We start from the raw sequence: 23,510 nt of genomic DNA, 5'->3' as shown, positions 1-23,510 counted from the left end.
GAAACTTAGCCCATAACAATGTTCTGTATATTGTCACACTTAAAAAATTAGGTTTTATTTTGAACAAAGAGACAGCGTTCAAATGCGCTCAAACAACATTGAATGATAATTGGTTCATATTGAGCAATCCAAATTTTGAAAACAATTCAATTGTTTTCTCAGTTTTGACATTGATTAAGAGTGTGAACATAACTGAAGTTTAAAATCATTTTGTAAGAAAATGAGTGGGACACAAATTAAAACCCCAGTTTTTTGTAAGCAGCTTTAAATTCCAGTTAATACCACTTACCATCAATAATTTGTTGTTTAAAGTCATCACCACTTGTTTCAAAGTCTCTTGCAAGATTGGATATGATAAGCATAAACATATCTAGTACACCAAGAGTATAGTATATTTATTCAGAAGTTAATTTACTTGGTTTTGGTTTCGGGAAATGTACAAAAATATAACAACGCATTAATATAGTTTAGAATGCGCTGACGCTATTTAAACCTAAGGCGACCGCCGCTCACCCCACGCAGTTCCTTTTACTCCTACTTGCGGCGCGGCGTCAATTCTCAGAAGAACTATATCAGGGGACCCTAGCTCAGAGTTTCACCGTACTTTGAATCCTTAGATCCTACATTTGTCTAACTAAAGACTCTACTTTGATGCTTTATAAAATATATGCCAATAAACTAACAAATATGTCTTACTCAGGTTCAAGTAACTCATTGACCCATGTAGAAATTTCTCTATTTTGCCCCATTTAAAAAGTGGCGCTGGCAAGGCCCAGCCCAGTTTTTCTATTGCCAATAAAAATAATTAAATTATTATGGGGCACAAATGGGGCATTAAAATATCAGTATCTGTTATTAACTATAAATACACTTTTTTGTTCCGAATTAAAAATAATAAAATGACTCCCACATATGAATAATATATCAAAAAAATTTTTGTGGAGATTTGCGGAGGCTGTCCCAAGTCAGGAATTCACGAGACATACTCTGTTACGCCACACATCTACCATATCGCTATATATCCGCTACATATATACATATATACATACACACACACACACACATATATATATATATATATATATAAGTAGATGATAAAAGTTTTATTATTCAGTGAATTTGTTAGATTTCAGAACATTAACTTAAACATAAACCGTCTCTATCCAACATTTTTTGTAGGAACTATCCAAGACGCTGAACAAAAAATACGATTGTTGAATTTAAAAAATCGTCGACAAAGTTGCCTTTATACGGGAGATTTCGAGTATACACCTATTATGACGAGGCGAAATAGATTGGAAATAAATATAGGCAAAAGGACGAGGTCTTGACTCAGGATGTAATGTCAAATGTGCCAAAATTAAATATTGAAGTATTTTTTAAGGCTTGATAGTTAATTCCATATTCAATTATTAAGCATTTATTTCTAAGTGAATACCATACATGTCAATTTTAAACTTATGAATATTTTTTGATACAGTTTAAATTTGATAAAAAGCGAATTTTCTTTTTGTAATCAATTTAAAAGTTTACTACAGTTATCAAGTTTTTGCATAATTCAAAATGTTACAATTTAAAGCAATTTTTCAAATTTTACTGGTCTTGAAAACGGGTTTTTTGCAGCATCGAAGACTGAAAAATTATAATATAATATGTATTTTCAGTAGCATTATACTAAATAAAATAAAATTTGTTTTCTAAAACTAGTTTTTGTTTATTACTATTATGATTCAGAAAAGTAGGGCATAGCTCAGAAAAACTTGACAAGCCCTGACCAGTTTGCTCTAAGTAGGGTAAAAATCTGAAAAAGCGTTACACGACATGTATGGCCTTTACCAGGCCCACGTTTATATTTCTATACGGGGAAAATCTTAATGATTGTAGTTATACACAATGAGCAAAAATATTTAGTTCAAGGGTAACCTAACTGTCATAAATTATTTACATATAAATAAATACTTTTTTCAATACGTAATCACAGAAAAATATTTTCTCTTGACTAAAAATATTGAAATTTTGTATGAGAATAATAATAATACGAATGCAATTGTACATATTCTGCATTTTTTCAGCAATGAAGATTATAAATAAATTTGAATATTTGAAAAATATATTTAAATATATGTGCTTAATATTTACAATAATTTAAATGTACAGATTGTTATAACATTTTTATTAGAGTATTACGTTAATCTTTTTGCAGCATGATTTTGTTGAAACATAATTTTTGTCAAGGAACAGTACCATTTAAAAAACATTTAAATTAATTTTGTTACTGAAAAATCACAAATGAAATGTTTGTGAAATATTTTCCTATAGAAATATTTTATTTACGTTTCTACCACTTGATTTAGAAAAACAAACTCATTTCTTTCTAAGAGAAAATATCTTCATTTTTTATAATATTTGTTGGTAAATAAGAAAAGCAAAACTTATGAAAAATAATTGTCTACTGATCTCGAATTTCAGAATAATGAGACGCTCATTATAAAAACAGTCATTGGATTGTTAATATTAACTCATCTCCTTATATATGGAAAGGAGTCTCACGAGGGTTGCTTTTGGTTATCTTAAGAAATTTCTAGTAACATCATCGAATACGAGCTTCCTTGCTGTGTTCCGAGAGATTTAAAACATAGGATCGATTGACGATTACGATATATAACCAAGGAACTTTGGGGTGTGTAGATTAATCCCGAAGATCTATAGTGGTCAGACACACTCCACCCTTCTTGTCAAATATTTTACACTCTACTTAGCCCCAATAGATACCTTTATTATGCTTCTAGGAAGGGAAATCCCATATCTTTCTTCACTTAGTAATTCCGAAAATTTTATAAGAGAAAATACTTTTACGTACTGTATACATCATTACATACTGGATAATGTGAATGTTCTTTATAATAATAACAATATAAAATGGTTTACATAATCAAATTACTTCTTGCAAAAAATGATTAAAGTTCATTAAACGCATTGCTACCTTGAAAAATACGCGTTCGTCCCGTATATACTAGTATCCAATGTATACTACACCCTCCCCTAAATTACTTTTTATTGGTAAAAAATTGATTGAGGTAATTTTTCCCAAGTGTAAATATAAGAACTCATGACAAAAATAGAGCTGCTGGAAAACAAATAAAAAAAAGTGCGGGACAGAGGACAAAAAGTAATGATGGGCAACGGAGCGAAGAGAAGGTCGTCGTAATTCATGAATTTATTACTTTTCTTCTCGCTTAAAGTAACTTTATGCCGAAGACAAAACGAGCCCTGTCAGTAGAAAAGGAGACGAAGAGAAACGAATATCTCAGCTGCTCAGTGCGTTTTTACCCCCCAGTAAACATATATTAGCGACCACTAATCCTTCTGTATTTTACGGGCGGCTGTGCATGCGACGTCTCTTCGCACCGGCACTCATTCCCGTTCATACGCATATTCTATTTAGCTTTCGAGGAAATTTCTAAAAAAAAAATTACATTTCACTTTCATACTATTGCAGAAAACAATTTAAAAGAATGTTAACGCCAAAAATGAGATATAATATGTAAATATCTCATTCTTTTTACATGAGTTGAATTAAATTATTTGTGTAAAAGACTAATTGAGATAACACGATAATGGCTAAATATGGTCATTCCTGGACTTGTCCACATCAAACGTTATATATCATCTAATGGGAAATTCATGCCCAAGTATGAATAAAACTACACGTGTTGCATAAAACGGTGGGTGTTTAGTGGGGCATATCGTGGTGTAACTCAATGACGAAGGGAGTTATGGGGTCGCGAAAACGTGGCTCGCTGCAGCTGCAATATGCTGGAAAAGTCTCATGAAAGTCTCTAGGCATGAGATTCAAATATTGGGAAAAATTATGTTGAAGGGGGAACTCATTTTCATGCTCAATTATTCATATAATATAATATTATTCATTATTGCTGCTAATTATGAAACCATAATTCTGAATTATTTTTTGTTTTATTACACACACACGCGCGCGCGTGCGCGCGCACACATACCAACACACATGTTTACACATTTAGAAGTGGGGAAATAAAACCAAAAATAATTCAGAATTATGGTTTCACAATTAGCGAAAATAATGAATAATAATAATAATAATTTGAAATATTTATTCAAATGAAATAAGTCATTTATTTTGAAGGTACACTATATGAGAAAAAATTTCACAGTTGATAGTTCTATACAATTTATATTATTTAAGCTTAATTAAACTATCAAAACTGAGTGCATTTTAAAACAAAATGAATAAGTTTTTAATATTTAACCACGGAAATCAACATACACACAACCAGGAATAGGACCAATTATTATTGCAGAAGATAACTTTTGTGAAAATGTGTCAAAGAATGACAAAAGAAGCAAATTTCAATTTTAAATGTTTTCAAGGCTATTTAAAAAATATTTTAATGGTGGTTTTTCATCAATGGGGGATTTTTGAGGTTGTTTACCTAATACTACTTTAAAATATAAAGTGCGCAAAGAATACACGGAGAAAAATGGATGTTTAAATGTAGATATTCAAAGGGTAAGATTGTACCACCTAACATGCAGATATTCATACCAAACATCTACTACCTTTTTCAGATGTTAGGGGTAAAAATATTTGTATGTTACACTGAAACACATTCAGATGTTCAAATCGCCTGAGTGCATGCGCATTGCGCATTAAAATCTCTTAACTAAATTTGTCGGTTCTATATTTTCGATATCACAATTGCAGAATATTACAATTTTGGAACATTTCAAAAGAATAGAAATTAATGATATCCTTAATTAAAATTGGATACCGGCTTCCGCCTGTATACACAAGGGAAGTATGATCTTAAATTTCAGGTTATATCATTATTTTGACATAAACATATTGGACAAAATGCTTATAAATTTAAAATCAAATTTGAGTTCTAATAACCTAAAATAGATAGAATCTTAACTTAATCTTAACTTAATCTTTTATTTCTTATTTTGCATTGAAAATATTACACATAACCTCAACTTGATCGCATGTATCACCTGATCGACATTTTACACCCATTATTGGTTTTTCGTGCATGCAAGAACATTATATTTTAATTATAAATACACAAATAAGTTATTAATTAATTCCTTGAATTACTCGAAATAAGTAAACTCCTAAAATATTTACAGCCCTTATTTGACATAACCATAAATGTAATATTTCGGATATTTCAGTTAAACATTTTGGATGTTCCATAGTAACATCTCAGTTTTTAATATCTACAGATGCTAACTTCAAACATCCAGATTGTTGTCCTATAATTAAATATAAAATATGTTAACCCCGAAAAGCTGGATGTTACGTTTGAACATCCTTTTTTCTCCGTGTAGTTTTCAAAATTAAAAAAAAGAGTAGAATATACAGTAGTGTATTTTAAAAAACGAGATTTTAGAATTTAATTTAGCGAAATTTCCACTTTTTCAAACAGTTCCCTGAAATATGCACAGAATGGAAGTTGAGAAGCGAAGATTGGCTAAAAACGGAAAATGGGTCGGCCTTTCTCCTATAGTGAGAAGTAGTGGACCTTATTTTTAGTAGGTAGGTTTTAATCGATACTAAATGTAATAAGATTTATGACGGTTTTTAAAAAAATTCCTAACTGAATTTTTTGAAGAGTTAGTCCGTTTCGTTAAGCGGACTCACAATTTTGACCAGTAATTTAAGTTTGTGAAAATTCGGCCGAATTCCTTTTCAACAAATAGAAAAAAATATTATGAACTTACTACTTAAGTTGTATTTTTATAAGAAAATTTTGTTCTACAATTTGAACCACCCAGAGTTGTACTTTTTCCAGTTCCATGTATAGAGAGTTCATTTTTCTTATACAGGCTTTCTTAAGTCTTTTATATAAGGCCTGTAGTTATAAGATATTCTAAAAAATTAAAAAATGCGATGCAATTCATCAAAAAAACAAGTCTTAAAACCTTGATGAGGCGCTATTTAAAATTTTTTTAGAGACCATTTTTATAAACATATAGATCTCTTAAGTATTTTTTTTAAATCACCTAACATAATTTACATCAGTGCAAATTTCTACTAATTATTGCTTTTTATTTCCAAATCAAACTTTAGTGAAATGTTAGAAACTGCTGAAGAATATTCAAATTCAAAAATAAAATATTTGTAGAAATTAATTGCATATGAAACCAAAAAGAACTACAATATCTTAGTTTAGAGCATATTATATGAAGGTTGCTGGGGAAAATGGCTTCCGTCCATTTTTCCCTGAAAATGAGCTAAAGGTTCCATCTAGTAGCACTTTGAGAATACTATAACATACACTAACCAACAAAATAGGAACAATGACTTCAGTCCTTGAAAATACACTAAAAAGAATCACCGTACTGGGAAAAAACGACACGAGTCCGAGCTTTGAATTTTATTTGGCTCCAAATCAGCTGGAATGGACTGAGGACGTTATTCCCCTGTCTTTACATTAAGTTGATTGCTTTAGCTGCTAATTATGAAACCATAATTCTGAATTATTTTTGGTTTTATTTCCCCACTTCTATATATGCAGCATTTACCGGTTCTGTTTTTTTAAAACTAAGGTTACAACTTTTCTAAGATTTACGGTCATATCACGGTTCAAATGGCTGATAAATCTAATAAACATTGACAACAACTTTTCATCTGAAGTAAATATAAGCATTGTATGCAAATTTAAACATATTCGATCATACAATTTGCACCAACTACAAGAACATTAGTGGTTTAGTCCTAGACATATGTTAGATAACATACATTTTTTTGACGCACCCTAATGAAGATCATGCGAAAATCAAGGTCAATGAACGACCTTTCAAAACCACCCCATGAACTTTACGGTCTACTAAAAGGGCTAGATTATCCCAAAATTCGAAGAGTCCTTTAAAAATAAATATTACAAATGACAGAAAGGGAAATAGTCTGCGGAAAGCTCGTGCCCGTGCTTGGTTAACATGCATTTAATCCCAGTAGTAAAAAGTAGTATCCTGAATGTGAAGGCGGTACTAATAAACGACTTCCTTAGGAAGCCAAGGATTAGGAGATTAGGATGGTTGGAACTCGACTCCAAGATCCAAGATCCACGCAGCCGCGCAGTCTGAGCTCACAGGTGCTTTTGCCACGCGGTCGTTCTTCAACCCCTAACTGACATTATGACGTCATTCTATTTAGGGGCTCTTTTCTTTAGTAATTAATTATTAGTTAGAGGGTCATGAGGGTGATTCTGCGTAAAAAGCGTTCGAGGGCTCAGCCAGATGCGTCATACCTTTACTTTCCTTTCCTTTCGAGTAAGAATATAAAATAATGTAAAAGTCTTCCCTCCGCATCTCCACTTTAAAAATAAGGTCCTTGCTAGCTTCTACAAATTATGGGGGAATTTAGTATATGAGATAGGAGTCTTGTTTCGAGGGATTAAATGGTATTTAACGTTTTCAGGAGATACATAACTGACACGCGACTGTTCAGTTCGGATACTTTATCTTGGGTCCTTGACATCTGACATGCTCGGTGTGAAACATGTGTGTTTTTTTTCGAAGCTAGTGATTAGCTATTCATGGGAGTTAACTTATCTGTCATGCAGAGACTAGAGAGATTAGGTTTTGAGAATTCTGTAAGAAATTATGCAATTCTTTCAAAGTTTGAGAAAACCTTTTAATTTTGATGCGCTCGATTTTTAAATTTGTCAACTTTAGAATAGTTCAAATGAAAAAAATTTCATCCGTGAATAACGAAAGTTATTTCAAGTATACTTGTAAACTTATAAAAAGCTTATTTTATAATAAAATTATAATCTTTTTTGGACAAATTTAAGAAATAATTATCATCACCCGTTCCCAAAAGTGATACATTTTTTAAATGTTTGATGCTTTATGCCCAAAATACCAAGTATACATGTAGCCATCCGGACTATCCTCTTTTACTGTGATTTTGCAACAATAAAATAACAACTAATTCTATGAAAAATAAAAATAAGATGAAAATGAAAATTTTAATATTTAAAAGAATAGCTTTCCCGCATACGTTTTTATTTTTCTGAACGAAATAATATCACTTCCATTCCACGAAAGAAAGCATAGACCTAATTTTCAATACCCTGATTTAAATTTCAGAGAAAGACAGAGACTCCAATCATGAATTACTGAGGGAAAGAAGGGCTCGAAAATGAGGGGGATGGTGTTCCCGAAGAGCGTGCCGACGTGTGAGAACGGAACTGTCAAGGGCTGGGACTGAGTCTGGAATACGACACCCGGTATTTTCGAAATTATGACTTTGGGAAGGGTCAGCGCCAAGCAGTTTGTGTATGCATGCACGTTTTTCGTCGATCCTCCTTGATTTTCCGAAATGCCACCCTTGTCACGAAGTGTAAAACCGAGACATACACGAGGGTCTTGGGTTACGTATCACTTCCATGTGGTTTTTACGTCAAGTTCAAACTAAACAAATTGCTAGGCAATAGAAATCCCCGAAACCTAAATTCATTTTCTCCCATCATCATGAATTTACGTAGACTTTCTAATAGAATCTCCTGAAAAAACAGCTGAAGCTTCCGCTCTCTTCATTAGTACCAAACTAATTGACATTATCAAAATTACGAGACATATAGCTGGAAGATTTGCACTTTTTTTTATTAAAAAAAGTCTAAGGAACTGGAAATGTTTTAAATTATGGTAAGGATGATTTCTAATCACAAAAATATTCAAATTTGAGGTATTTCAAAAGTGTTGATTTTCTTCAATCGCCGGAATTACTATATAGAAATGCTTATAAACATGGATGAATGTAAATATATGTATAAACATATATGATAATACACATTTTTTGTAACATAAACCAATTCAAAATTTTAGCAGTTTAACGTATATAAACAATCGAGGTTTAAGTTAAAATAGCTTCAGAATGAATAATAAAACTCAATTTGAAGGTAAATTTTTAATAAAAACATTAATTACTATTTGTGACCCTACAAGGGGTGTTTTTGAATCTGATATTAACTCCCCGAAATTCAAATTCATTTAAAAAGATTCATGTAAATCCGTATAAAAAGTCAGGTTAGGGTTACTCTGTACAAAGGATCAGGCTTTGGTTGCACCGTATATGACTTTACTTTTGGCAACTTCTCAGCAGAGGCAGATTAGGTTTCAAAAATTTGGCAAAATTCAAAATTACACTCTAAATTCTAAAATACTGTAATTTATTTTAATAGTTGGTTTAATCTCTACTTTTCAAATTATGATTTACTTACGATTGAGATTATAAAAGCCAGATAAAATACTAAATTTAGGTGCCATGTTTAAAAAATTTAATTTCATTAGAATTCAAGTAAATGCAATTAACAATCAAATAAACAAAATTAGCGCATAGCCAAAGGATTGTGTGAAAATTAACCCCACAAAATACTTCAGTCATAACAAACATGAATTTTTGCTTATTTAGTATGGGTGCCAAGCCAATTCTATCAAAATATTTTGAAAACGAAGAGTTGTTGTAGTAGTGTGAGAGCATCAATATTTTTGGTACCTTAGCCCAATTATTCGCCTGCCAAAAATGGAGTGAATTTATTAAAGTTTGCATAAATATTTGAAACTGTCATATTAACTAATAATATAGGGATAGGTGCCAACAATTGTAGGGTGCCCAGAATCGGTTATCTTACCCTATATATTCTATAATAACACGGAAATCGAGAAAAGTGAATTATTTTATTTTATTTCATTTATCTTACATTATTGCATATAAATACATAATAGTTTGTTAAATGCTACATAACGTTTATTTTATTACAAAATACAAGATAGATACAAATGGGCTTCATTCTATATCAGTAACAACCCCAATCTGATTCTTTATACAGACTTACCCGAATTTGATTTCATATTGCATGGAACAGTCAAATTCCCAAACAAATATGCATACATCTGAATTCAGAAGCGGTTAGTCATCATAATTTAAAAATATTATCTTATAGACGAAAAATTCGAAAATAACCACGACATTCCGTTTTCATAGTTACTATTACACTATTACAAAAATTATAATAAATATCTTCTTTAAAAGTAGAAAATTATTAATAGATTTTGAAAAAAATGTTAATCACCTATTTTAACTTTTTTGTAAAATAATTGTCTCTATTTTGTGCTTCGTGAAAAATGTTTCAACGACACTGATTACATTTACCAGCAGTGGACGCACGTGACGCATGCTGTGGTTAGAGATCAGCGAGATCAGCAAGGATTAGATAGGATACGTGTGGTACACGTCACTACGAAGTTCACCATTTTTAAATGTCACTGACCGATTCTCGTAGTACGTTTCGTAATTTCCATTCAAGCGAACATAATTTTGGTACAAATATCGTATTTTTAGAAGATTGCATTTTTTGATTTGCTCCAAAAAAAAGTTGTTAGTTTTCAGATGAAAAATATATTTCAAAAAAATTATATTCTTATATCTGATGTTTATTTGAATGCCATATTTATTTCTTTTCTGGTTTACATTTAATACTCTGAAGCATTTAAAAGTGATGAATTGAAAAAAGAACTTCCGAGTTGAAATAAAATCAAATTACATTTACATTAAAAATGCTGTAATTAGATTAATTAAAATTCCTGTTTTTTTATTTTCATAATTGTCTTTTAGTCTTACCCTTTTTATGTATGCAACTATACGTATATACGTAAGTATATTTTTTTCAGTGACATTTACACTTGTATTTTGAAAGGAAATTCGAGAAAAGCAATGCGCCTTTTTCGATACGAGTGATGATCTTATTTTCAAGTTTCTCACACTCTAGAAAAATATCATCGACCGCGTTCGTTGGGAGGCGTGAATTAGGAACATAAAATAAACTTTCCTCTTCCTTTCCCTAATTTTCTCTTGGGTAAGAGCTCTTGTACAATGTAGAATCTGGATAGACCCTCTGAGTATACAAACTATATACGATCATGAACCTGTCTTGCGGCAGCTGAGATAATGGGAAGGAAATCAGTTAATTTCTATGTTGATCCTGCGGCAGGAAACCCTTGTGCTTAAGAAGTCGGTGATTGTCCGGGTAATCGGGAAAATCGAGCTAGAAAATCAGGGTCGGCCTGCTTGATCAATTCATCGTCTCGGTTGCTGCACGTGCAAGGACTCACGAAATTTCGTCTATACGAGACTAAAATTCAAAATTCTTCCAGCAAGTTTCTTCTTTTAGGGATATAATATATATATATATATATATAATAAATAGTTCCATAAATGCAAATATATTTTTAATACTTTTTCCTAAAAAGTTACTACAATTTAGAGTTTAGAAAAAAATATTTTTTTGGAAAATAATTGTGTTATATACCGATTGTGATATAAAATAAAAGCAATTCTACTGAAAAACACAACTACGCCATTTTTCACAAAAACGCGAAAATATCTTCTATAAACTGCGATCAATAAAATGGACCATTTTCTTGCAGAAAGTCATATATTATAAAGATATAGTGAGGAACAGCAGAAGAGTTATTCAGAAAAATATATAGACCAGGAGTACATATAAAATAAGGCATTTCTTGATAGACAGTTCCCTTTTCAGAGTTCTTTTTTAGGACAAAATAAAACATATAGTGTAGAAGTCAAACAACAAATGCAAGCATCTTTACTACAGTATTAATGTGTAGGGGATCACCATTAGAGAAACTAAACAATCGGGGCACCTAAAAGAAGGTGATCTTGAAATTATATTTTAAACACTTCTATTTTTCAAATTCATTAAGTTCCAAATCTAATAAAGATATTTCAATCTTTTTTTTTTAATGAAAGCTGTCATAATGCCAAATTGGAATAACATTGTCCAAACGCGACCTAAAGTGCTATATGTTAACTTTAAAATAATTAAATCTTGCAGATTCAATAAGAGCCAATATATATCTGAATTCATATTTTAGAATTAATGTTAGAGCATCAATAAAAAAACTTCCTGCACATAATAATGTAATGAGAATTATGTGATATGAGTTTTGGTTAAAAGGTGCAGACAGCTCTACAATCTATTCAGAAACTAATTCCTTATTATCCCTGTTTTAAACCATTCAAAAAATGGTGTACAGTATGTTGAGTTGTTCTTACGATTGTATCAAATTAATTTTACATTGTATAACGATATATTGATGATTTGATTTTTTTAGGTGAAGTTATCCAACATATTGATTTGCTACTTTTAATTATTTAAGTTTATAATTTTTAAGCCATATTCCGAACATATATCCTAAAACCACCTGACAAGCAGCATTTGCAATAATTTCACAGCTTACTTAGTAAAATAATTGATAGTTTTGTGTCCGACATTTTGAATTTTTTTATTTCGTTTTCCAGATAAATTTTCTCTTCATCCGAGAACATACTGATTTTACGCAAAAGAATTCCACACACGAACGAAAATTGAGTTTGTTTTACATAATTCGAACGAACACTTTCGAACACCCTTTCAAAATATAAACCATTTTCAAAAACTAATTGCATTATAATTAGATATCTTGAGAAAAATCAAGAAATTTATGTTCGCTAAACTACAACAACATTGCTGTGCATCCTTTTCGTCAAATATCCACAAAATATTTAAAAAATCTTTTTTTCATTTTTAGCGAACATATGACACAAAATGTAGGGTTTTAAAAGGATTTAAAATAGAAAACTTCTAAAAATCACACCTCGCCAAGAAACCATAAGCTACGCATATGTTTACGTAATTTTTCCCATCGGAAGCCCAGAATCATTTTGATTCATGAAAAAATAGATTTCTTTTCAATCTTAAATGCAAATTTGTTAATAGAGACACTAAACTTACGATTCTTTCTAATCTGTTTAGGAGTTGCTTCTTAATATTACAAGAATTCTTTTAACTGAGTCCAAATAATTTTACCTCATTTTCTTGAAATAAATTTTTTATTTATATTTTTATGAAAAGAGTGTATTAAATATTAGCAATTTTATAAATGTATTACAAATTTTTGATTGTTTCTTTTCCTATTTGTAAAATTTAATAATCTGAATAGAGTGGTTCAGAATACCCACACATATCGTCGACAGTTTAGGATAAAATTAACTTTCATGATTACAAGTATATACTTTTTTTTACATATAATTTCAAAACAACTGACGAACCCCTTCACAGTGGTGACATTCAGAATTCATTAGACTATTTTGGGCGAGGGTTACAAAACATCCTTCTCTATGGGATTACCCTTCTCACTTACATTAAAAAAAATGTAGATAGTGGCTAAGAAAGAATACTTTCGCCAACCAATGCTGTGTTGCACACAATTAAGTAAGATTTTTCATCCTGAATTTAGAACAGTTATAAAATGTTGTCATATAATATTTTTTTACTCACAAAAAAAGTTCTAGCTTTCTCAGTTTTCGAATTAAAGTAAAAACACTGTCTTCTTTTCAATAATACATTTTCATTGTTTTTTTTTTACATAAACTATCGCTGGGACTTTGAATATGTCTGATCATAAAAATATTTTTTTTCTAACACCACATGTGAATTTGACTTCTATGCATAAACTTCTCGCGGTAAAAAATAGGAGAAATGTATGACAACGTTTTGTTTTTGATCTGCTAATTTATATTTGTCTCAAAATTTGTTCCATTTGGATATAAAATTTCAAATTTTTTTATTTCGATCTGAAAGTTGTGATCCGAAACCCGAAAGGCCCCGCGTTGTGTTGTGCATGGAAACTGGCTAGGCTTTTTATTTTTCAAAAATATAAATCATATGGATAATAAATTTGAAATTTTTTCATTTGGACGCTTAATAGGCGACCAGATACCAAAAAAAAATAAGTTTTCGCTTGTGCTAGTATTCTAAATTTAAAGTTAATTAAAATTAAATTTTTAAAGTTAAATTCTGTAAATTGTTTAATTTTGAATGGATTTTGAATCGCTTTTAAAATCCTTTATTTTTCACTTTTAATACTTAAAGTACAGTTAAATTTTGAAAATCACAAATTCATTAATTAAGCTAAGAACCTTTTTTTTATCAAAAATGTTTCCAATTTAAACACTTGTAATATTTAATTATTCAAGTCTTCAGCACTGCATTAAAAATTCTTCAAAATAAAAATTCATTCTTAAAAATAAATATCTAAAATGAAAAGTTTTTAAAGTGAAAGATTTTCGAATTACGCATTCCAAACTGAATTCTCAAATGCATTCTCAAAAAACTGAACAGATAGAAAAATTATTTAAATTGAATCATAGCAGGTGATATAAAATTGGTTATATTTCAAGTGCTTGAATGGATTTTTCTTCCAAAAGTTTGTAAAATTCCTAGCAAAAAAAGCACTGCCCACCGAACACCCTATCAGTGGCAAAACGAACCGATACAGTTTAATTTTAGGCTATGTCTAGTCGTCCCGAATAATTGGGATGACTAGCCAAGCTTAAGAAAAATATTGGACTACCCATCCTGAATTTCAGGACGATGAGACACTTCGTTTATTTGAAACAAAACTAATAATAATACATTTGCATTTATATTAGTTTTTTTATATACGAAACTATTGTTAACTTGAAATCCTCTTTCTATCTCATGTCCCTATAAAAATTCAATACATATAATCATTTATTATTTAAAACAATACAAATTTGTTTTAAGTAAACACCATATCGAATTGGGACTCTTGAATCATATAATTGTTCCAAAAATTGGCTGATCATAGTTCTGAGAGGGGCTGAAAATAAACCCGATTTCGTAAATCTGGTCAGATTTGATTATTTGCAGAAGAATGTGCTTTTCATTGGATAAATAGAAACTGTGGATTTTCCGATTCCCGTCATTTTGGGTGGGCTGCATAGGGTGAATCTGTTTCTAAAGGCTCGTAAGTTTGTGGACGGAAGGATATAATATGGCACTCGCATCCCCAGGGAGACGTGGCTAGCCAAGCAATTTGTCAACACCATTAAGAGAACGCACAAGGGTTGACTTCAGTCGCATCTGCCATCCGACGGTGAGATCTAGCTATAATAAAAGGGTAGTTAATGACACGGGGGCTTGAATCAGAATGCCAGACCTGGCCGTATGTTGCCCCTTTGACAAAATATTGACATTCTTATTGACCAAATGCGATGCCAGATTCTACGTTCTTCAGCCGGAAAGACCGGCGAAATCGTATTAGGCGGAAAGCGGCTGATTATCACAATACCAGATTAGATAACAAAATATTTATACCCAAGAGAAGACCTGAATGAAACTATATTTGAAATTCCATCAGTCATTCTTTCGTAATTATGACTTTTGTTTTCTTCAATTTTAAATTTATTCGCAATAAATTAATGATAAAATGATTTATTACAATCCTTTCTCTAAGTTAATTTTAAATTCATTGACTGAAGAATTTATGTTTAAATACAAAAATTTGGAGCTTTAATTAATGCATTGGTAGCACAAAGGAAAATTAATTTATCAACATTTCAGATTGATAGATCGAATAAAGTGCGGAATGACTTAAGATAAATAAAAATAAGGCATGCTTTGTTCGTCTCCAGCCTAAAAGAGAAATGCACTTTCGTTATCAAAATAAAGATGCGCGTATCCAAAATCTTCAGGATAAGAATGATAAATGGTCCAATTTGAGATTAATAACAAATCGCTGTCTAGTTGAGCCAAGGTATGTATGGATATCTTTTGATCTTCCGAAACACTTTCACGGACCTGCCTTCAGGTGCGGTTTATCACGATTTTATCGAGCGGAAAATTCAATATTGAGTTCCGGAAACTTTCTCCCTAGGTGAACGTTAAATTAGTGGGACTGAGAGCTTTATAAGCTCTGGTACTAATCGGTACTTTATTGTCGCACCTTTTATGCTTTCGAGATTTTTAACACCACTTTTTCAGGGATTGTTTCCAGTGAACAAAAAACGCCTCGCAGTTCCGATGCAGAAAGAAATGGAGAAACGGAAGAAACACTTTTAGAAAATATGGGAATTTTTATAGAAGAGGAAGACAGGATTAGCATGATTAATTTTAATCTGAAATCTAAATGAAATTAGTGACAATTAAATCTACAAAATTGTTTTATAAGAGTTTAAGTTAATTATTGTTTGCATTTGAACTAAAACTTATTTCCGTCATCTACTAACGAATGATCAAAAACATTTCAAAATGAAATAAGTATAATTTAAAAAAAAATTAAGTTATAAAGAGGATGGGATTTCATTCTTTTTTAAAGATAATTATTATAAATCAAAATTTAACATCAATTATGTTAAAAACTAAAAAAAGGGAACTGTGAATTTAAAAAATGGTGTTCTCTTAGAAACTAGCCAAAAATGTAATATTATATATAATAGATGAAATGACAATAACCAAATGAAAATAGTTTTATAAGATTTTAATTTTAATTTGTGAATGTCTAAGTGACAATAAATGCGACGTGAAAAAATGAGAGTTAAAAGAGTCAATATCCGGGGAGAGAGGGAGAAAAGCGGAAACTGGGGCTGAAACTGTAACGGGAATAGGTAGGATGCCATTGGAATAAGATCGGGTTTAGCCGCGGTGTCGGGTTCGAGCCCCGGATAAGTCTACCTTATCCCGATAAGCCGGTGAGTTAATGAATCACAAAACAGGTGGCGGCGCCACAGAGAATGTCTTCGTCCGCTCCCGAATGCCCCAGATTCGACCGGATTTGAAAATACTCTCTTTTTTCTTTAATCAAAAACAGGGATGTCGCAAATTTCATCGGATTTTAGTTTTGGCAGGTAATGACTTACTAAAACGATCGACTATACAGTTTTGTCTTTCGCGTCTTTCAAATACAGAAGATAGAACTAACCTAATCTAAAAAAATACACTGTAACCGGATCCATAAAATTACTATTTGCTTTAAGAGCTTTGTACTCGACGGTAATTTATTGTGTGCGTCGCATACAAATGAAATGCAAGCACTTCAATTTGAAATTCCAACTTTTGAACATTTACGAACAGTACATTTTGCCTCTAGTATTATTTTGATCTCATTGACGAAAAATATAATAGACGTTAGTTTTCTACTGCTAGTTTGCACAATGCAATGTTTTCTTGTGATTTTCTTGTTCACAAGCAGGGCTTATATATGCAGAGCCGTTCAAGATTTTTTAGAAAACATCCAAAGTGGTGTAGCTTACGGCAAACGAAATACAGATTTTATCAGGTTGCTTCACACCAACAGTGTCATAACGCGACACGTATGACTCTTATCGGTTGCCTGTACTAAAACTTTATCTGAGTTTATCTGACATCTGACAAAAAAATACAGCTTCTCACGTCACAAAAGTGGAAGAATTTTATGAACACCCGTCCTTTTTCGCATTTAGGATCGTAGAAGAAGATGGGAGATCAAATTCCGAAAATAATGTCTTTAATAAATACAAATGAAAATTAGGTATACCAAATTCGTATTAAGGATGTTCATGACGTTCAGGTTACTCCAAAATAGAGCCATTTTTAAGATTATTGATAAAATCGAGACACATATAATAATTGTTAATTGAAATTAATTTTTTACAAGATACTGAAGCTTATTTGAATGAAAATAGCTCAATAGATAAAATAGTTACTAGATTTTGTTTGTTTTTACTCACATTGTAAAAAGAAGCTGTCATTCTTATTCAATCCTAATGATCAATAGCTGATTTTATTACTTTAAAGATTCTTTATGGCTATTTTTCTATGGTCTTTTATCCAAATTTACGAAGTGTCTTGTCTTCCCGAAATCCGGAAAGACTTCTCTCGACTTCGAAATGGTCCTCAGAAAATAATTTTATCCGTATAATGCCTTAATGAATTTTATAAAAGAAAGTATTAATTCAGCGCTAACATACATTCGTTGGTTTTACATTGAAAATGACAACATCAAGTTATCCTATTCAAAAACAGGGAGTCCATCCTACAGTAAGTAACGGTCATACAGTAGATAATAATTATTTAATTTAAATGCTAATGTATGCAAAATAATTATTTCAATGTAAGTAATAGTTAAGACACGATACGTGGTAATATATTAAAATTAGAATAGATTATTTTACTTGCATTTGTACTAATAATTGGTCTCCCCTACATGAATAATTATGTAAAAAATCTCTAGTTTTTACAATGATGAATATAATTTTATTTGATTTTAATTTGGAGACAGAAATTAACCGCATCGGTTTATCAGTCGTCGCAAAGTTTTACTATAGAGAAGGGCGCACTCGAATCTAATATCATTTCGCCGAACACACTTTTATCAATTAGATTTTCCGTCGGTAAGTTTTGATAAGTATAGTTATAATTTCTGCTAGAATTTTGATCATTTCAATTTGAGAAGTTAATCTTCAGTATTTAGCGAAAGCATTCAAAATAAGCAGGCCAACATATATCTTAATCTACACTGTTAGAAATTTCTATAGCGATTTTAATATAAATGTATTGGAAAGAATATGCATATACGTGCATAAAAATTTAATATACCATTATCATGTAAAATAATATACATGTATAGTAAAATAGAGTGCATAAAAGTTGAAAGTTCTTTGATGTATTCAAATCTTGTCAAATATTTAAAACTAAAATAATAACCTACAATTCATCAACAAAATTCTTATTTATAATCAAAGTGCTACGTACGGGTGGGGTTTACATCAAAATTCAGTGCCAATATCAGAATTTTTACGTGAGTACTGCTGCTTTTAGGTTACGTATTTTAATTACGTACTTAATTGAACTTATCCACTTGAAACCCAGTATAATTTATGCTCAACTAGAAACAAATATAATGCCTTATTATTTAGAATTAAAAATTACTGCCAAAATTATTTTTAATTTGTGTAAAGTGAAATTACCTGGGTCTTCTAAGAATTGATCAATATACATGTATATTAAATTTACTACGCAGCCTCTTAATAACTATTTCATAGACTGAGTTCTTAGATTTACTATATAAATGTATAGTAAATGTATATTAAAATTGCAAACATTTTTAACAGCGTATGCTAATCTCTAGAAAAAACAAATATTTTTGGTTTTTAAAATTTAGTTCATTTAACCAAAATCTTTGTTCATTTAGTCAAATTTTTTGCCTTATAAATCACATTTAGTGAACCAATCGAATACTAATCGTTCATGCATATAGAAATATAATTTCAGCTCTGTGAAAACAATAATATGTACAGACATTAGTGTGAAAAAATAACTTACTGAAAATTCATATTAAATGTACATAACAATGATAAGCAGATTTTTTTGCTTACTTTGTAATTAATTCCAATTATCTATTTGGAAACAATATTATCAATTGAGTTCTAATCGCCCCATCTTCATATTCGACAGATTCCAATATTATCAAAGAATATATCGTAATTGAAAAAAAATAACTCTATTTATCCAAAATTATCGAATATTACTTTTTATAAATGAATTTTTTTACCAGGAACCACAGTGTTTGAATAATTAATATTTGTTTCGCAATATTCAAGTTTACCCAAAGACTACACGTTGGGGATTCGGTCGGTGATCTTAGTATTTCAATGTGACCATGAGCTATCAAATTTTGATAATACATTTTTAAGCTTATCTAATTCTAATAATAAATGTATGAAGTTGACAGAACAATGTTTTTTAACTTTTCAAAAATACTTCGATGGCGTGGCGACAAAAAATTTTAGCCTCGCTTTGTCTGTATCTTGAGCATTTGTCGCGTGTGTTGTGTTTTTTCGGATATACATTGCACTATAAGTTTTCGTGGATAATGGACTAATTGGTTTTTGATATATCATAAATTCCTCAAGAAAATGAGGACTCGGCTACAGACATCTTTCATATTAGCTTTGAACAGTGTGTTATTCGTTCTGCACGAAAAGTGCATAATTATGAAAAACGGCGAATGCTTGATGATACGGATATAAAAAACAGAGGTCTAGGATATATAATCCTTTTGCATTTGCTAGAAAATGGCATACTTTACAGGTAATTTTTGCACAATTAAAAATATTTCTTGAATATCTGAGAGTCTGCCCTTTAATATCTTGGACATTGTCAATTAAAATCTTTTTAATATCTAAGGACGCTCTACTACATTATCTAGATTTCGGTCCAATAGTTAAATCGCTAAGAATGTAACTAGTAATATCTAGATAATCCGTGCAAATATCTATTTTTTTCCGCGTAACGGGCTATGTGTGTTTTTTCGTAATACAGGATTATTTTTAAATGAAATTTCATAATTTTCTATGAAAAGTGATTTGATAATGTACTGTTTGTAACACCTTATAATTACAAGGATATACTCGCATCTAGTATGTACCAGTTTTCCATATGGCTATACTTGAAAAAATCTGATAAAAAATCTAGGTTTTTGTGATTTGACTAAGCTTTAAACAACCAAGAAAGCTTGCTTTAATTGTATTCCAAGGTTTCAAAGAAATTTCTTAGTTTAGGAAACACTAATTTCAGACGTGAATTCAAGATATTGAACATAAATTTCATTCATTCATTGATCGCGAAAATGATCCTCCAAAAAGATTAGATAGAGAACGAGAATAGTATTGTGACCGACTCACCACGTTTAAGTTTCTCCAACGGTTCATGATGAACCTGATGGTTTGAGCTGTGGAGCATTGAAGTATCATGATGATTCCCGTGGATATCGTGATGTTGCATCGAATTCTGAAGATGATCGCCAGCATGCAATCCTGCCATGGTGGCTGCGGCCGCCACGTGCTGATGGTGTTGAACCGACAACCCTGCAGCCGAGCCAGTTACCAGGTCCTGGAGACAGAGTTCTCCGTTGCCTCCACCGCCGCCGGCGAGTTCGAGGCTCCCCCCGCCCCCGCCACGCTCCATACTGTAAAACGTTAACGTCGTGCCGACGGTTCCGACCACTTCTCCAAGGATCACCGTCCACCCGAAGAATCTCTATCCAATGTTTTCAAAACTTTAAATGATTTCTCATCACTTGGATTATCCTTTTGTATTCCTTTAACTTGCGGATGTTAAACTGACGTAAAGATTTCTGTAGTCGCAAATATTTGATTAGATCTCAAAGAGGTGTTTTCTATTTATATGATTAGTGCTTCATCAAAAGCTGCTCTTCTCATTTCTTTTAATCCTCTTAGTTCCTTCAGTTTCCTATTCTTTCTAATACACTATCCCAAAACCGAGAATGAACACTTGTCTTCCGATGAGTATTTCCAAATAAAATCACTACTGAACAAATCACTCTCTCACAACTGTCAGAGAAGCTTGCACCTTATCACCGAACAACGAACACGTGCTATGCCTCTCCATCGACAGCTGGTTAACTAGAGAAACCTCAGAGTCTCTTGTCCGTCAACTGTCACGTGGGACCCCACTCCCGAAAAAGAACGTACAATTCTTCCAATATCTGACAACTGCTCGAGGACAATCACCTGCTTGGCAATACCAGCAAAAATACGGAATTTGATAAACCAGACAACTGCTTTCAGGCGATGTCAGTTAAACTTGTAACTTTTTGGATTGGTCTTGCTGTCAAATAAGCGATATTAGCCAAATTGCCCAACTTAGGGAACCACTTCTTGTAAAACCGATCCACCCTTATCAGAAAAAGCTCACAGTAGATGATACCAACCGAACTACCCAACTTAATGAAAATCTTCGGACAAACCTTTTTCGGCGATATCAGCCAAAGCAGACAGCTTAGTCAAAAATTTCTTGTTATAAAACTCGGATGACACTGTAACTTACCGAAACTCGCGTGATGGAAGCTACTTCCTGAGACCGCGTTTCGGCGACTGAAGGATTATCGACGCGTTGGATTTACATCGAGCCTACCCCGTCGGGAGGATCGAGGTTAAGGAGCCCGCCACGAGGTTAAGGTTACGCGGCTCCGGCTCTCAAACGCACGCGGTCAAGAGAGAGAGGAAGCGTGTCAGGTAGATAGGTAGGTCGTAGGTGGCCTGACGAAGTAGGTGGTGCAGTAGCCTAGTTGGTGGGTCGGGTCGACTAGGCTTAGCCGGTTGAGCCTTCGGACTGCCTGCCGGCTTAAGTCTCTAAGTCAATAAGCCGAGCGGATCTAGTGGTCTTGGCTGCTGCACTGACTGCCTTCCTTGCTTGCCGGGCGGGCTGCCTGACTGTCTGACTGCGCCTCTCCTGTTCTGAACGATCTTACACCCCCTCTCCAACGCCCCCACAAAATCCCCTCCACTAGTGTGGCTTGTATCACCCCGCCTCTTGTCAACCCCACCCTGGCCAGCTAAAAAAGGCCATGGAGAGGGGACTCGTTGACCATGGCAGTATCACTATAGCTATTAGCTAGTTGGAACTTGGGATGCGCCAGAGGAGCCGCGGTTTCCAGATCCGTACCCCTCCTACGCGCAGCACGAGCCTAGAGGGCAACCCCTACTACCCCCGACACCTCCTAGTCCAAAAGTGACCCCCACGCATCGAGTTGCGAGGGGAACTCACCCTTTCGACATATCCAAGCCCCACCCCGTTTCTGACATCGGAGAGGCTCGTTGCCTACGATTCCATACTACACTACGAGGTGCTTGGATGATTCTCGTAATGTGTTTTTTTTCTTTTCGTTCGAGAGCAAATATACGAATGTAGTGACTTGAGGAGGTGGAGAGCAATTTCTAGGAGGTTTGATGGAGTCGAGTAAGTTTGATATGTGGGCCGAGTGGGATTTGTTATTGGATAACAACATTTTCTTTGTTTGATTTGCCTTTGTCAACTCTGAATGTCGAGCATCCAAAATCTAAAAAAAGAATGATATAAAAGCCTGCTAACAATAAAAAATGGGAGTGCCAACACGTACTGAATATACCCCCTCCTCCACCCCTTTCCAGCCCTCGTTTATTTTCTTCGATATGTTTAATATGAAGTTCCAATTAATTTGACAAACACTTTAGCCACAAATGGGGCTCCACTTAATAATCGTGCATAATAAATAATAATACTTTTTATCTCGTTTAGTTTTTTTGGGCTTAAATTGACATATTTGCAAGTAGGTTTGCAGCATATTCAATTCGTTCTTTATTCTAAAAAAATGCTATATGAAAAATATAAGAATTATTGTCGAACGTAAAACGAATTTTCGAATTTTTCATTATGAAGAGTTAAGACTTAAGGCCATTCACAAAATACGCGATTACTATATATTTTTTTAGGAAAGTAAAATCCCACTCCGTCGCGTGATACTTTTAAAAATCTAAATGTATAAGGAATGATACTTTGCAAAAGCATCCACTACCCTTAACGTATCAAGTATTTTGTAAATGATTTCTAATATTTACATCATACATAATACTAAAATAGTATTTTAGTTGCCAAAATTATGGCACGATAATTTCAGCATTTATATATAAGCCTAAGTGAAATATATGTGTGAATGAATTACGAAAATCAATAGTATTTTCGTGTTTTGCTGACAAGTCTATTCAGAGCAAATTTAGAAAAAACGTCTTTGTCAAGGTGTTATCAGCCTTATCTGTAACATACTGATGTCGTCACCTTCAC

The 23,510-nt window shown here is 32.4% G+C and overlaps 1 protein-coding gene across 1 annotated transcript in view; it reads right to left on the bottom strand.

The window, feature by feature from the left end:
* Window positions 1–22,092, bottom strand: part of LOC117178601 (pituitary homeobox x) — a 71,515-nt gene extending 49,423 nt beyond the window's left edge. Inside the window, exon 1 of the mRNA XM_033370026.1 lies at window positions 20,573–22,092. Coding sequence (XP_033225917.1) covers window positions 20,573–20,855 — 283 coding nt within the window. The 5' untranslated portion in view covers window positions 20,856–22,092. The remainder of the gene's footprint in view (window positions 1–20,572) is intronic.
* Window positions 22,093–23,510: the final 1,418 nt, after the last annotated feature.

Source organism: Belonocnema kinseyi, chromosome 8, assembly GCF_010883055.1.
Source record: "Belonocnema kinseyi isolate 2016_QV_RU_SX_M_011 chromosome 8, B_treatae_v1, whole genome shotgun sequence".
NCBI lineage: Eukaryota > Metazoa > Arthropoda > Insecta > Hymenoptera > Cynipidae > Belonocnema > Belonocnema kinseyi.
The sequence above is the reverse complement of the archived record's forward strand: the minus strand, read 5'-3'. Positions and strand labels throughout refer to the sequence as shown.